The 18,128-nt window shown below is 31.9% G+C and overlaps 1 protein-coding gene across 1 annotated transcript; it reads right to left on the bottom strand.

Moving 5' to 3' along the window:
* Nucleotides 1–803: 803 nt before the first annotated feature.
* Nucleotides 804–17,709, bottom strand: LOC148609281 (secreted frizzled-related protein 3-like). Its single transcript, XM_088540823.1, has 6 exons — nt 16,874–17,709; nt 14,425–14,505; nt 11,618–11,683; nt 6,308–6,582; nt 4,947–5,086; nt 804–4,642 (listed from the first exon to the last, which is right to left on the bottom strand). Exons 1-6 carry the CDS (start codon nt 17,361–17,363, stop codon nt 4,609–4,611), a joined length of 1,086 nt encoding a protein of 361 aa, XP_088396949.1. The 5' UTR covers nt 17,364–17,709; the 3' UTR covers nt 804–4,608.
* Nucleotides 17,710–18,128: the final 419 nt, after the last annotated feature.

The following is an 18,128-nucleotide window of genomic DNA, read 5'->3' as shown; positions in this document are numbered from 1 at the left end:
ACTATTTATGATGAGCATATCTATATTCAGGTAACCTGAAGCAAGTAATACTCCTTCATAAAGGATAGTTTTCAAGTTACAACACATTTTAAGTATGTGGTTAGGACTTGAAAATAGTCATTTTCCATACATTGCCTCTTATATATGAAAAAATGAATTTTTTTTTTTCTTTTTTTTTTTCTTTCAAATAAATAGCTAAAATGAGGTGCCATATAACTGTGTGATTGATTTAAACACAGAAATGTCACATAAGTCAACAGCTAATTTTTTAGTGCTTCAAATGGACAGATTCTAATGCGGCAAGAAAAATAATGGTGTTTTTTTTCATATAAAAACTGAATTTTTTCATAAAGTATCTAAAACAGACAAATGTTATTATGATATTTATACCAGTAAACTAATTTTCTTACATTATAGCTATCTGTTTTAAAGAAAAAATCCTTTTCCTGTCACATTGAGGTCCATTTGTATCTGCCTGGGGTACCAAAATGGCTTAAAATCTGTATTTTCTGCATATGAAAAGCTATATTTTTTTAAAACTATGATATTGGTATCATTTTTTCTGGATTTATTATAATTGAAGTGACCATATAGTTTAGAACAGCTGGTTGTACAGGTACATATACTTTACTTTAAACAAGAGGCTCCCTTGTGTTGAAGACGAAAAAGGAGGTTTGGAAATTAATATTTCCATATATGGAACTCACAAGTGGGGATTAAATAATGATTTGGAACTCATAGTACTATAACAGGGTGAAGATCTGTTCCTATTACCTTCCATGGCCGTGATCAATAAGCTGACGTACGACTGGTTCTTTTATTATTCAGCAATCACAATACAACAGCAACGTACAAACAATAAGAAGAGAGAAAGAGTCAGAAGACTCCCTTCTTGAGGGCGAACCCTCTTGAACTTAAATCTCTTAAATTCTCTCTTTAATAAGTTCCTTCTTAGTCCTTTTTTCTAAGTTCCCTATCCCCTTATATATACTAACGATTATGTAAAACAACTATGTATTAGTCAAACTCCCTGTTCATGTCTATGTTATGATTTATTCATTATGTTTATTTCCTCTCTTTTAATTTGTCATTTATTTATTGATGTTACCCTCTTAATTATAAATGAACATGTACAACTACCATTTTCCTCATGCACCTTTGTCATCTTGATGGTTGTTTATGTATATGGGTATGTCATATGTACATGTAACACCTTTTTGATTTGTACAAGTATGTGGTTAATATTAATTTGTTTTATCATCTGTCCCCATTAGAATTTCATTATGTATTTGGAAATATTTTGTACCTGTTTTCATGTTTTGTATAGTTGTTTTACCCCTTATACATATTAATTTAATCAAAAGTTCACATAAGAAAATATCAGTTATAAAGTCTAAAATTGTCCATACACACTCCTCTCTTTCTTAAAGACTAACATTATTTAATCAAGAATATCTAACCACTGTCCTATCACAGTACAGCTTATGTATCTACTATGTCAGAATAAACCACAAATTTCCTTAGTTTGACTAATGCAGCAGCTTTTCATCAAAAGTAATATTTTCTGGCAAACATTGGGATATTAAGTCTTATGCCTGGAATAAGGTACCTATATAAAAATTTTAACAAAAAACTCATGTTTGTAGCAGGGCAATGATATTCTGAATTTTCAGTATGAAAATGAATACTCTAACAGAAAAAGAACAACTTTTATGATTATATTGAAATGTTTATTAGTAATAGGTACCAGTATCGTATTGCATATCCCTGAGCAGGTATACGTCAAAACATGGATGCTATAAAAATATTGTGCATTTTCTTTTTGCCTCTCTACAAACTAATGTTTTGTCAAAAGATATGAACAGACTTATAGAATAGAGCAAACATCACACTGTACGATGAAGAACTTTTTTAAAATAAAATCTAACATAATAACATAAAAATGTTCCACTGAAAAGGTTGGTTTGGTGAGTGCAAAACGAATGTGAAAGTAGGGAAAATGGCTATTTATAGTTCAAGACTACTTTTCTGTCCGATCTGCGTGGACTCACCCTAATTTCTTTGCGGGAAATTATTTTTTCATATGTCCTTAGAAATGCTACATAAGTGGAAGTTTTATTGAATCAATTTACATATTTTTTAAAAAATCTTAAAAATATGCACTTGACTATAGAAGTCTATGGGAAAATTAATACGATACTGAGACCTGCAGTTGCATTAGCATCACCACAGCACAGTTCTATATCCATTATATGCATACACCCCAACAGTTACAGTCTATTGACTTAAAAGTTTCAAGTTTAACATTTAAGATTTTCATGTTTAGTTTTCTAATTAGTCAGTTTGATGTGAACCACTTGTGCTTAGTCAATCATATTTGGCATTTTAATATTTTCATGTATTTTCCAAAAACTTATTCCCATGACTTTTCTATGAAACATTTCCCCACTATTTATCTCCCCTTTAGAAGGATCTTTTTTTTTTAATAGATTCAAGTGATTTTCCCATGTATGTATTTATATTGAAATTCCTACTATGTTTTTATATTAACGTACATCAAATTTTATTTGCTTGTTAAAATATTTTTTTATACTTTGTAACATATATGTGAAAGGCATTATTAGGTTGGTGATTTTACATATAAACAAAAAGTGTCCATGTGAGACTCATGAGAGTTGTCAAGGACATTAAAAACTGCCATTGTCATCATAGTAAAAATAAAAGTAACAAAATGAAACAAATAATTTTATTAAATGTTATATTCAAAAGGACAAAAAAGCAATAACAATGTATTTAGTACAGATGAAACAGTTTGAATGACCTTTGAACATTATGATTCACATAAGATAACATATATAATAATGTAACAACAGTATGTAAGAACAGTTATGGTGTCATCTTAATATCTGAGACATCATGTACTATAGCAAAAAAGCTTTTGAAAAAAAAAAACTTTTAATGATTTTATGGCCTATTTTTACCAAGAAATCATCTAAGTACTTGCACTGGTTTTTTTTTTTAGAAGTATTATTAAACAATACTGTTTTTCACTATTAACTACAATAAAACGATTACAGAGCTTTTTGAAGTATTCACTTAAATAAAACTGGAAACAACCAATTTTATCCAGAAGTATGATTTGAAACAATAACCAAAGATTTGCTTTCTTGGTATTTTTTTAACTTTTTTAAAAGCAGTATCATACAAAAATCCAATTAGTACCAGGTTAAATATTATTAGCGAAACCTACCAGGCACATGAAATCCTGGAAAACAATACCATTTTTCAATAGCACCAAAATTATATATGTACAATAAAGCACTAAGTTTACAGCATTGACATTAGTATTTCATAAATAAAAAAAAAACGATTTTAAGGTTTTTCTCAATCATGTTGAAAATGCAAGTCCTAAACTTGTAGTTATATATATTTTAAATGATAAAATGGAAAAAAACTACAATATTTGTAGCCTATTGCTATACAGGTACATTATTAGTCTGCTTAAAAAGTTGTGGTAACTTGGCCCCCCTAATGTTTGCGAAAATTATGTTTGAAAAAAGTCAAAGCAATTTTTCTATTGCTGAAAGAACATGGTGAACCATAAACAGAAAGTGTCTAGTGTAATATTGGACCATGATTTGTGGGCACAAAACACCAGTAAATCAATGTTTTAACATTAACTAATGTTAACCTATGTTATCTTCTTATGTTGTTTAGAATATTTATTAACTTTGTCTCCAATCATGAATATTTGGCAGTTCTAGGTAAGTGCAAGTATCACAGTTTAAAAAAAAAATATTTTATCCAAATTTAGCTTTAGTTTGCAAAATCTTGAATTTTTAACTACTTCTGACTTAATTCTTATGTAATAGGGTCTCTTATATTGCAATGTAACTGCATCTCATTGAGCGAGGCAATAAATAAGTATATAGTGTACCTAGTCCTTTAATAAATCACTCAACCAAACATCCACTTCCATTCCTTTCCTACAGCTTTGCTGTAAACAAACAGGAAACCAAGTTCACGCTATAAAAACTTAAACTATTCATAAATTAAAAAAGATGAATTCATAACTGACAGTTTGTATATTCTTTGGTATGTAAAACTGCACTTTACCAATGTAAAACATAGATATGATGCAATGAAAAAAAAACAGAATATAAAACACATTATTAAACTGAGTTTAACAAAATAGAAAAGAGAAAAAATTAAACAACAGAACCAGAATGTCCACCGATTGGACTTACTGACTTCCCAATTATTAAATTCCTAATTCTTTCTTCCTTAAGGTAGTAAAATTCATCAGATGGGTTCCATTTTTATGGGTTTTTCAATAGTTGGTAGAAACCGCTCCACCATTAGTCTTATCATCAATAAATTAATCAGTATTGTAGACAAACAGACATACAGACACTTGAACAGTGAAGTGTTTATCTTCAAGTAACAGAACTAACCACCAGGAAATAATGTTATTATGAGACAGTAGAACTGTATCATTGGCCTGATTTACATGATCATAAATTAACCAATCATATTCACAATATATACATATATCACAGTCATGTGACCACATTATATATACATAATGTCTGTATCTGGATTTCTGGGTCATGGCGTATGCCTTGGTAACAATGAGTTATCACTGGAATAAAAACAAAACATTTGTTATTGAATAATACTGTTTGATGGTTAAGAATGGAATCATCTAATTGGGATTATTTTGTAACATATTTAAAATTTAAAGTGACTTGTATTAGTGCTTTGTGAATAAGAACGTGAAAAAGTTTAATGCTAATGATTCATGTCATGAAGTTTTTTTATGTCATGCTTTGTTGAAGTTAAGAGTCAATTTGTTGATACCATAAAGGTGCTTTTTCAGGAACGTTTTTTTTTTTCCAGAATATAATCATTTGTTTTGAATTGAGATCTATAAATACAGTATTTACCTTATGACTTTATTTACTCTGTAATGTTTTGTTTTGTTTCTCTTCAAATTTTTCTTGCGAATTCTTCTACAATTTTTTTTCCCTTTTTTTCGTCTACATCTCTTATTCCGTCTACTCCTTGCAATTTTCCTTTCCCAATTCTGAAAAAATGTACAAACAAAATTCTTCTTAACATGAAATGATACTGATGCATTACTGTGAGAGTGACCACGCATGATGGAGTTGTTCTAAAGATTTATCTGCTGGACAAAAGTTATCCAGTGGTAAATATTGAAAATCATACTGATACTCAGCCAGCCTTCGTACTTTGGCATATCACTATTATCAGAAAAGAGTACACTCAGATTTTGATCCTGGAGCCCATGCCCCCCCCCAACCCACCACGCCCTGGATCAACCACTGACACCTTAAATGCATTCACTATAGTACATACTCATTAGAGATTTTCATTGTAAAAAAGTTAGATCTCCTTCACTGAGACAAATAATTAATAATTAAATGAAATAATTTCTGCTGATATTGATATATATCATTACTGGTATACTGAAGTCATCAAGTGTTTAGTTACGTAAGAAAAAAAAAACAATTTCTACATTACATAGATTTCATTAGTGATTATGTTAACCATATATGTTTAAAGCTTTCTGTTTACATTCAATAAATTTTCATCCTTTTTTTCCCGATCAATCATTTTTATGATACACGAGTCTTTCATTCTAATTTACTCTGTCTAACTTTATAAAAATAAAACAACCAATTATTTCATTCCAACTGGTGGTCTACTTATATCTTTTTAAATGCTCTTAAGTAATATCTCCAAATAACATAATTAACCTATGAATTACGGTGTCTACATGTTCCTCAAGGGTGCGTTTGATTACACTGGTGTTTATTGCATTGCTATTCCAAAGTGTAAATATTTGCAGTATCTGCATCAGTTGCTTGATGTAGAACAGGAATATACACTCAATATCTTATACATTTACACTACTTCAGGGCAGTGTGCCCTGCGATTTCTTCAGGGTGGGCTACAAGCCGAAAGTCTTTCAGGAACTAACTTAACTGAGATGTAATTTGACCAGTATTTTTTAAATGTTGTGTTATTTCATTAGATAAATATTACTTCACTCAAAATTTAAAAGCAGTTACAAAAATGTTTCATTGTTGTAATGCAATTTTATATAACAAATACATTCTTTTGAAATTCAATAGGCTCAATTGACCTCTGCTGGAGTAAACTGACCTCCATGTCTGTCATTATAACAGCCAAACTATATCTCTAATTAAATATAATTATCGCAGCATATTGTGTTTATTTCGCACTAATTTCATTTCTCTATTTTATATTTTCAGAAACTTACCCTGATGCGTTTATCAAGCTTATTTTTCCATTTCACCGATAAACAATTGTCTAAAAACAGAAGCCTCTTTGTTGCTAAGTCTTCATATCCAACGATAAGGTATTCCTTTCTTTTCATAAGCTCAGGGCACACACACGTTGAATTAGTCCATAGTTCAATGTTAGACCCTTCTTTTATTGGAACCCTGGACTTGCGATATACTTTGACGACCGTTACCCTGGTGACGGTGTTGATAGTATTTGCGATAGCTTGGCCCTTTACTACTCCTCGGATCGCTGTAAATAAAGTAAACGATGGAATTTTCATTTTTGTTTTTTGGTTTTTTTTTTTTTTGTAAATTTATAATATATAATAATGAACATTAAAGTGGACATATATACCAATTCAGATCTTATGAATTATGCGAGTAATATATTGAATATTTTTGGAGGTCCTCAGTTTTTATGAACTCCTACAGAACAATTTTAGGAGTTACTCATCCATTTCTGGACCTCCAACATCTGACTTCTTGTGTTCCTAAAATAATAATTGTATTCAAATATTTCTGGACCTCCACAACTGTAATTCAAGGTCTCTTTATTCGAGAAGCTTCTGGATATTATGAACTGTTCCGAGTGTTCTGAAACCGGATTGCAGAGGTGAAGCTCTTGAAATTGTGAAGTCCCATGAAAAGTACCAATTTTTACTAGCTCCGTGCCTCTTTTTAATGTATATTTTCGCAAGGGATAGGTACATATGTATGTATACTGTAAACCTGTAATATTCATGCATAAACAGGTGATATGGCTTCGATATTTTGATAATTATAAGTGCAATTTTTATTTTGTTATTTTGTACGCCCCATAGATAATTGGGAGTGTTGGTAACTCTAGACAATGAAAAAAGTATGAAATAATGAATTTGTCCTTGTGATACATGTAAAATAGACGCGATCTTTATTCACAAGTTAAAAGCTTTACTTAAACATTTACGTCAGGAAAGATCTAATTCAAAAGCATACATACACAAAATAATTTAAAGAAATCTGTTACTTAGCGCTTGTTTTGTTAAGAATGTCTGGTAAGAATAAACTCTTGCCAAACTAGAGTACACAAACAACATGTCGGTCCGTCGTACAATCAACTTTTGAAATTGTTAAAAAGGGAAAAAATTCGTCTTTTATCTTTTTAAATAGCTTTTGATTGGAATTAAACAATGCAAATCTTGAGTTTTATGGAATTGAACTTTGTAATATGTCCATCAAATTGACAAAAAACGATCCATATAAACCGCGGAGAAATTAAAATCATAATTGTGTATCTCTTTGAAGTGATTTGTAAGTAGAATTTATATCCTTTTATAATTAGCATTCCATAACTTTTGACATAAGGTCAGGATAATAAATTTGTAGTAACAAGTATCTTCACTATCAAATTAATAATACAACAATCAATAAAAATTGATTTTGTTTTTTATTATGATTAATGGTTTATAATAATTATTGTTAGAGTAAGGTAGTTTTCCATTACATGACAATCGTTTCCAACTGTTATTTATAAGATCATTATAGGAACATACATTGCTAATTAATATGGCTACACTCAGTGGCGGATCAAAGGAGAGGGTTCCGGAGGTCGGACCCCCTTTTTTGTTTGAAAATTTTGTTAATTTCGCGCAGAATTTTCGGGGTAAAAATGAGCAAATAATAGCCTGAAACCTCCTATTTTTAACCCCTTTTTCATAATTTCTAGATCTACCCCTGCTATACTGGTTCAAGTGGTTATAGGCTGAAGTTAGTTAAGGATGATTGTGAATCAAGTGCGATATTACTAACACGTGTTGTCTGTCACGTTTAAAATGGATATGGAGAACAGAATTAAGACCCTTCATCTCTAGCTAGAAACAACGACAAAAAATAACACTACAAATAAAGACCCCCATCAAACCACGGGACCCCCTGTATATGTGGTATTGAATCAGTGCATGGACCCTACTATTGTTGTGCAATAAAATGAATTTACACATTTTGGTATGTTTCATTGTCCCCCAAATAGTGGAGACCGAAATTCAGAACTAGGGTTGACCAATCCCATGGGTAAATGTCATTTTGGACCAATTTGTCCGATATCACACTCAGATTTCGGATCAAAGAATAAATCAGAATTCGTTTGAAGTACAGCTAACACTTTCTATACATACTAATACATATTTTCAATGGGATAATCCGATTTCGTGCAAACAAAACGTTCAATCTGATATCATGATTAACCTAATGAAACCTGTTTGTGTATTCGATCAATTGGTCATCTAGGTGGGTTATTTACGCCAGAGAGATCAAACGAATTTTTATCAACTTTCATCTTGTCGCCAAATATTCGCATACAGGTTAGAATTGTTACCCTGTTGATGCGACCGATTGTAGAAAATAGGACGGACTTGTTGAACCCGAGATGTAATTTAACAAAACGCACATGAACACCTTACAAATATCATATCTCATTTGTATCTTATGTAGCCAGAGTTCTTATACAGTGAAATAAATTATGTATCTAGTAGTACCAAATTAAAGATTATTTTTACTGAATACATCGCGCAATTGGAATGTGAGAAAACAATTAAGAGGACCCCATCAAAGGCTGTTTGCAAGGATAAAACATATTACATTTTGTATTTTGTGACTAAAACGTATTAACAAAAAGATATTTTCTGTTTTACAAATTTATCAAAGAAAACAGCCAAATTAGTCAGCAGAATTCTCTTTACTTACTTAGATAAATTGCTAGTAATTTCCTTTTTTGTACATCTAATAACAGATTTTTTGTTCAGCTTTTATTTGGTTTGGATATGTATCATGTGTCGAATTCTATATGAAGGATTGGAAGAAAATATTTACTACCAAAGTTATTACTGATATTCGAACCCGACATTGTAAAATGTAGGGCGTAACTTTGGTTCATGGAATCTTGGTGCTTTTAAAGAGGTCTTTGTACACCGAAGCACTGATGACATAGATGTATTAGTTATTAAGTGTACAACGTAATTTGAATGTGGTCTTACTTGTTTTTTTTTTCTGCCATATTCAATATTCCCATCAGAGATGAGGTTGTTACACCCACTATTAATGGTTGATATCATTGAATTGATTTCCATTACTGAGAAGTTCTTCTAAATACTGTGCTATGTTTATCATAAAGTTCTAAGGTCTGCATTTCTGTGAACTCCATACGATCACGGTGGTGGAAGTACTGTTATATTAATGTTGTGTTTATCCATGTATGTCATATTCAATTGAATTAAAAGAGTGGGAGGTCCCAGTAATAGTAAACTATATCTTAAACGAGAATTATAAGAACAACGAACAGACGGACAGACGATTTGGTAGGTACAATAAGATGACAGACCACAACTATTTAGATGGAAAGACAATATCCCTTCAGTAAATATTTTCGAAAGAAATTCTAAACATAACATGGAAATAATTAACCGTGTTGGAAGCAGGAGGTTTAGCACGTGATAAAAGTTGGTCTATCCCACCATTTCGATTGAAAATACCGTACCAAGTCAGGCCCATCCCTGTTGTTTTCAACTTTCCGTTTTCTCATTTCCTTTTTAACCAATCTTTTGACTACTGCCTAGAGTTTATCAGTTTGATATTTTTGTTATTGCCCTTCATATATTACCACAGGAAACAGGGAAATAAAGAAAAGATCAAATCTTTACCTAATAAAATATCATATGCTGTTGTGCCCAACATGTTATAATATCAGAGCAACTAAATACCCAACGTAATGTTCTAAAATAAATTGTGGTCACGGTCAATATCTATATGAATTAAAGTAATCAATATGATAAAAGTCTGGTCAAATTCTAAATATTTATCGAACTTGTTGATAGAAATAATTTTGATATCCTTTGATCTTGTCGAAAATTTACATTATTATCATAATTATAAACATAGGTTTAATAAGTATGTGTTATTTACCCAGAGTCAATACGGAAATACGAAAACCAAATTTATATGATGTCCAGCCTGACTTCGAATTAATATTTACTTCGAGCTCGCCAGATACTATAGAAATGTTGACAGATTATTTGACAAGAGAATCCATAAATCTGTGTCAACAAACTAGTGCGAATTCCAACAGTTTTATACAGAAGAAAAATTATGTAACCTTGTTAAGCGTCAGCCAAGGATGGGGACACAAAGAATATTGTAATAAAATGTTGAGGAAACCCATATAATGTAAAAGAAGAAACACTGGTGGCAGTTTGACCTGATTAGTCTTTCTGGTACTGATTCAAACATGGCTGAAATAAACATTCCACGATTAAATGTCTAAGGAACCGGACTAAATTCTAAAACAAGGAGCCCACAAGATCCTGACTTGCTCACCTGTTCAGTATTGAAAGTATTGCCATATTCAACTCTTTATATCATTTTGTATTTCTAATCAAAATATTAGTGAAATATTTCTGGATGACAGTAAAAAAAACTGGAAAAAAATCGTCAAAAGTGCATTTCCAGGGGAGACCACTCCATGAAAATTCAATGATTTTATCTGCAATTTGTATCAATAATAGATATTTCAATACTAATTAGAATTGAAGGAAAAAATGTACCATCGGTGGAGCTTGTCTTTTATTGTTCATACAGTTGGAATTGTCACGCTAGCTGCTATACATTTTCAAGTAAATTATAAAAATGGCAACAAATTTGTAAAAATTGCATGAAAGGGGCAATAACTCATAAATCGGTAATTCAACTTGAAACTTGCAATATTCGGGATAGTTAGATATCATCAAGGCAAGAGTCTGAGAAGTATTACCTTTCATGTATCAGTTACGGTTTTTTAAATATAAGCCGAAACATATGGTGAGACCCCTATATTCTATATTTAGTAATGATGACAATGTTTTCGGTAAGGGACCATAACGAATAATAATGGGAGTGGTCATTCACAGGATGATTGTGACCAAGTTTAATGAAATTCTGTGAAAAGGTTTGACAGCGACGACGACGAACGTTAAATGATGACAAAAGCTAACAAGGCCCTTTAGGCTAGGTCAGCTAATTAGGTAATTATCCAAGATGGGGAGTGTAAGCACAAAAACACAATTTGTTTTTTTATGGTTTCAGGTGCGTGCCTTTTGAAAGAAGAATTAAACAAAGATGGGATAAAATCTTGAATCGTCTCCGATAGTGGAATCACGGTGGCAACAGTATAGAAATTAATTCATGCCACATATATGTTGTAAAGAAGTTTGATAAGACCAATTAAGTCCACGATGTAACTAAATGAAGCTTTTGATTCATATATGAAGTATACGTACAGAAATGATATTTTCCTCTTCTGTATGCCTTCCTTTTCAGTCTGTTCCTTCTATTGCATCGACACTCTGTAAATGACAATATGTTAACTTATGGTATACAATATTTTGATGACACAATAAGTAGTATGCATTTGCTACTGTTTAGCAATAAATGGCAATATGTCTAATATATAAAATTTCAATTCAAAAATTCAAATGTCATAATTAGTTATAATAACTAATGAATTTTAATTTCAAATTTTTATATAACGTGTAAAATTTTGCGGTGTACACTTATAGTCGGACGCGGGAGAAACTCTCCTTTTATTATGAAATGTTATGAGCAAGACAAGGAAAGTGATTCTTTTATTTCAAATTTTCATCAGCTGAAAACAATTTATGTGATATACGTTGTAATATATTCTTTTTAACTTCTTAAACAAGGAACTTTTATGCCCTCTCTCGTCAATTCTCGTTATAAAATGAATAATAGTCGTATTAATTAATTTACTTTCCTATGACGAAAAATTTATTAACATTTCTTAAATCTTTGAAGTGGATAATTAAAACGAGGATAGTCCAATAGTTCATTTCAACCAGCTTCATCATAATTTAGTTATTGTGTAAATACACAAGGTTTGTCAACAATAGTGTCGGAAACGTCCTTTAATCTCAGTCAAAATATACATACGAAAATATCTATTAGATATGTCGCTTGTTTGTTTGTTGGGGTTTAACGCCCGAGCAGCAATATTTCAGCTATATTCAGGCGATGGACATGAAATGGATGATAAAATGAACATGAAATGATGATGAAATGAAAAATGGGATGGAACAAAAGGATAATGGGGTCGACAAATTTTGATTGCCACTGGAAATAGGGAGAGGTGGGTAGGGTCGGGCAATTTAGCCTCCTATGGCAGAGCCCTATGGTTTCTACTCCGGGAGAATACCACAGTAGGGTTCTTTAACGTGCAAGGAACGTGGTATCTTTGCCAACACGATGCACAAATATGGTTTGCGGTCAGGTTTTCCGTATTGTAGCCTGACAACCCCAGCACGTAACACGCCGTGGGTACCCCCATTCCACCACCTGGGGCCCACGACCCAGTTGCTCTGTGGGCAGAGCGCCTAGCCCCCGGCTACGATTCTGAGCACTATTTAGTCGCCTTTTACGACAAACTTAGCGCTGCTGCAGGCCTATTCTTTTGACACCCGGACCTGCACGGGGTTGATATATCGCTAATGTCATTAGAAATGAATGCAAGTGAGACATCTTCCACGTTAACATCATATAATATTACATGTACATGGGTTTTAAACATCGGCGTTGAGATCTGGGTTTATCAGGACAAGCTACTAAACCATGCATGTAGTAAGTTGTTATACATCTCACTGTATTGTGACACCGGAGGCCGCATAAATTCCACCTCCTTCAACATATCAATCTGAAATTATTATCTCCTGTGACATATCACCCTGAAATTTTCCTAGTAGTATTTTTCTAGTTAGCGATTGTACACAGTTCTTCTCAGTCAACGTATAACTGATTAAGATTTACTCTGTAGTCCCCTATTTCATTATTGATAAAATGATTGTGTGTGGGGGTGTCTTGTTGAAGACAATCTTATATTTGATTTACAACACAAATTTTGAATCGCGAATGCTGAACATCACGTTCTGAGGTTTCTCTACAAGTCAAAGTGAAGTGTTATCTAGATACAAAATTGTAAAACGTGTTTTAAAAAATTAAATGTGTGTTGCATAAAGGCCTCTAGAATGTACCAAAGCAAGGAGTTAAATATAAATCCTTGGCCAAAGTGGACCAGGCATTTATGTAGCACCTTAGAAAATCTAAAATGCCAAAGTTTTGCCCATCTAATTTAACCAAATTTTTACTTCGCGACTATTTCCCTTTCATCTAAGTAGTTGTGTTTCGGCAAGACGACTGAACTTTATAATTTGCAACAAACATCAGGGCTTTTTCCAGTTGGCACACATTTTTACTTTAAATGGTGCCGACGGAACGTTTAAACTGGATGTACGTAAAGAACAAAAAAGATATTACTGTCAAATGAAAGAAAAAGTCGACAGCTACATAATAAGTAATAACCTATTATTATGCTTAAAGTATGCATATGAATGAAGTTTTCCGACAAATGCTTAACCCTGTCTAATCCGTAATAATGAGATGAAAGGGACAAGTTTTTGGCGAAGACATTATCACAATTCTTACATTATCATTAACCAACAGTGATAAAAGGTTTATTTCTCGTAATAATACGCTGTTAGGTGTAAAATGGTTGGGTACAAATTATATTCCACTTGACATCTGCTCCTGTATCTATTTAACTGTACCAGTTAAAGGGTTTTCTTTTAAAAGAGGTCAATTTAGTATAATAATGAAAGAGATGTCGTCATAAATACAAGGCACCTCCGAAGACGGCTTATTAGTTGATCTGTCGCTAACTGTTCTAAAGACCGTCCTTACATCCAGGACTCGTGTAATTGATCCGCTAACCTAGCCCAGGGACAATAACATCGAAATTGAGATTTCCCACAAGTCCTTATTTCCCATGAGCAAAGCTTATATATTAAATAATATTAAAGAAAGCCATGGTTTTCGTACACTTCTTCAGACCAGACGGTCCCAATCCTTTACTTCAAAAGCTAAAAAATAACTTCTAAAATTGCACACAAAAAAAAACAATTTCCAAACTTGCACAAAAACAATAACAAAACGTTCACAACTCCTTTATGACAATCATGAATCCTTACCATGTGAATAGAAAAAGCAGGGTTTATTTGACATCTGCAGTAGTACATACCTTCGTATTTTTCCTTTTCTAAATCAAAATTTGTTATTTTATTGTTTTGGCTGTGGTTATAGTTGAGTCTAGGCTTTCCTTCTGAAAAAAAAGTTGTTACCTTGTTTTATTACCATAAGGCCAATAGTGTTGTTACATGTATCGCATACAGAACTTATCATTATCACTGGTGCAATATTTGCTGTTATAACGCATGATTTCATATTTTTTTCTTTTTAACAAAAAAAATCAAAAAAAAAAATCCCGACCTCAAGTACCTGAGGTGATAATAATAAGAAAAAGTAACATATAAAGGTATTACAGTCTCCCCCCACCCCCCCCCCAAAAAAAAAAGAACAAATAATAATGTGAATATAACGAACGTATGAAAATGACAAATCAAAGTGTCAATGTAACTCCGCTATTTCATGTGTTATTACTTTATATGATGTATAAATTCCTCCTAGGAGACTTTTTTAAAACCATATAACAAGTTGTCTTGGCTTGACTTGGGAACGGATACGATATTTAACTACTAAACCAAACACGATTTTAAGTCTGTGGGAAGTTAAGCTAGCTGTCATTAATCAGACAAAAACATCCGACGGCGAACCTTAAAAATTAAAGAGAATTTCCGTCACATCATCTACAGGTGTTCTGATTTCGGATTTATGTCCATTTTTCAGTTACTAAAATCTTGGATTTAATTAAGTTTTTATTCAGATAGTTATTATCATTTCTATCTTTAACTCTTTTATTATGAACCTATAGCGAGCAACATCAAAGTCGCCTGCTATCTTTAATTTTTTTGAAAAAAGACCCCCTAGATTTTCTTTGAAAAGAAAGCTTGTATCTTCGTTTTAAAATATAATTTCGTTCTAATTCCCGTATTTAGAGCGAATACCACATTTATTATTACATGGGATATGTTCAGCTTTTAATCTATTCTGAAGAAAGTAATGAAAATTTAAAGCAAACGGCACGTGGTAGACTAATTTGTCATCTTTCAGCGACAGTGTGTACCTCTATTTCAAACGAGTCCCTTTTCTGTAATCTTGGAGCTACGGAGGTATTTTTGTTTGTTTCTACATATTGGCGTGAAAAGCAACGTTTGAACTGAACTTGGTAGTTTGGATGATAGAGATATTACTTATAAACAATGTCATTTGGTAAATATTTGCGATTTAAAATTCATCTGATCCTAAGCCCATTGATGTTTAGAAAAGTAAAGCGCGTGTAAGGTCTTAACTCGACAATCAATCAAAAGCAACGGCCATCCTGCTTTAAAGCTGTTATTGGCCCTCCAGTTACCCTTTTGATATTTATTTCATCTAAAACAACAAACAAATTCCAACTAATCTACCAGTAATTCGCCGTCCATTCACACTTGAAAGATAAGTTAAGCATACCACATGCATAGTGCAGCGTGCAGCGACTAGGAAGGTATAAATCATAACATATCCAAATTAGGCATTAGTGTTTATTATCGTTACTGTTTTTTTTTTTTCTCTCACGTTGAAGATGAAGGCAGGTACAATTTTTAAGTTCATCATCGGAAATGCAAGACGTTACAGTTGAAAGCTATTTCCGTCAACTTGTTCTCAACTTTAAAAATGAACTAATTTATTCCATCTTTTTTTCCTTTTTTACATTACAGTGACTAATAGCGTTTTTTTGACACTTTGCACAGCTGAAATATTGTTTCTTTTTGCCGATGCATGGTGAAAAAAAAAAACAGAAGTACAATTCTTGATAGTTGCTGTAGATATATATCTTTTAAAAAACTATGACGTTTCCTTGTCTCTAAAAAGTTAGAAAATTAAGTGTCAATTTTGTCAATATTTTTTCTCCTTGGTAGTAGATACATATGTAACAATGTTTTAATTTCAAGGAATAGGACAACATATTCATGATTTTTCCTTCTCATTGTCTTTGTCTCATTCCTTCATGTGTGACGGGTGTCAATTGGGAATTCTGGATTTTAGTTTTATGAGGAACTTTTTAAAAATTGCAATTTTCATCGTCATCCAGCTTGAAAGATAAAAATTGTCTTTCTATTTACAACCAAGAACTAAATTACTATTCTATTTTTGTATTTTTATTTTTTTTTTGCATAAATACCTTTTTTGTAGGTAACCAATGGGTAGTGATTTTTTTTAGTGTTTTTTTTTTTATTGTTTTGTAAATCAATTCGGCTATTTTATATTTACTATAATACAATTTTTGTCGTGGTTATTGTATACATGAAATATATGACAGTTATCTTTTTTACATTGACCATACGATTGCATATTCGGTGTCCTGATTATTTTTTTAATGAAAATATTTTATCAATAAATACTCTGTATATGGAATTCTCCATTTTCTAAATTACTGATTAAGAATCAGTTTCGAATATACATATATTCATTTTCAAGTAGTATCAAAATCCATTTTATCATCTTTTTTTCTAAATAATAAATCAACTTACTGTAATGGTTGTCTCCTAAGGAAGGAACGATGGCAGCAGGTCTAACACACACCCCTCTGTCATAGCGTGGTAGGGTTGAACAATCTAAATAGTCCGGCCATGAAATATTATGCTCATTTAAAACAAGTTCACATCCCGCTCGCGCCTCTTCACAAACACTACGGCATGGTGGAATCGGCTCTGTCTGAAAGTTTACAGTACAAATAGGTGCATACATTGCACACAAATAGAACAAAAGTACTTCACTACATTTCTGATCGACTAATTCTTTGAACTGTTCGATTTGTAATCTGGCATTTTCTTGCGAGCTGTGATGAAGAAGATTCGGCATTCTGGTCATATTATACTTCATATGCTGACACATTGGTATCTGAATCGGTTCACAGATATCTTTCCGTCGATTGGTATAATGGTTCATAATTCCAAAAGACAAGTCTAATACAGATATAAGTAAAATCGTCAAATATTCCATTATTTGTGAAATGTACATTTACAGAGTTTCGCTTGAGATAATCTCGAAATATATCACTTAAATAAGCCAAGGAAAATTTGTTTCTGTTTTCCAAGCTTATTTATATACATTTGGTAAGAAACCCCACGTGCATTCGTTTTCATTCATAAAAAAAAATGTTGTAATCCATTTAACACTGCGCCGGTTTAGAAATCCATTCATAAAATCATAAAATTATTATGTCGACAGGTCATTTAATTCCCGCCCAGTTTTGCCGGTGATTAACTTATCGGATCAAAAGGTATTAATGAAATTATAAGCTAAAATTAAATCTCTATCAACGAATATTAAAATCTTGTCTTCCAGCTTTGACAAATTAAATTTGTTTATAAGTAGTCATCAGTCAACGGCAATTATGTTATTGGAGAGGCGTGCCATTTTGTATTGGAAATATCTCAAACCACGCCCTCGCAATTTTAAATGAATACCTGAAATTATTTACAAATAGTATTAGCCCTTTTCCACCTGAAAAGTTAATAAAGGCAAATATTTGTTCTACACAAAATGTACAAACAAAATACATAAATCAAAGAAAAACTATCCGGTTTCCCATTAATTTTGTATTAGTTTACATCGTTGAAATATTAATGATATTCGAAGTTTGTACACCAGTTGAACTGCTCGGACTAAACAAAAACTAAAAGAAATATAATTATAGATATAAATTAACCCACAGCTCCTCTGTAATTTCAGCTATTTCATCATATTCTCACTGAAATATTAAAAAGGATGGTTCACATTTTT

Source organism: Perna viridis, chromosome 8 (genome assembly GCF_037379345.1).
Source record: "Perna viridis isolate PV_CMFRI_1.1 ecotype Kerala chromosome 8, ASM3737934v1, whole genome shotgun sequence".
NCBI lineage: Eukaryota > Metazoa > Mollusca > Bivalvia > Mytilida > Mytilidae > Perna > Perna viridis.
This window is presented reverse-complemented; position numbering and strand designations above follow the sequence as displayed.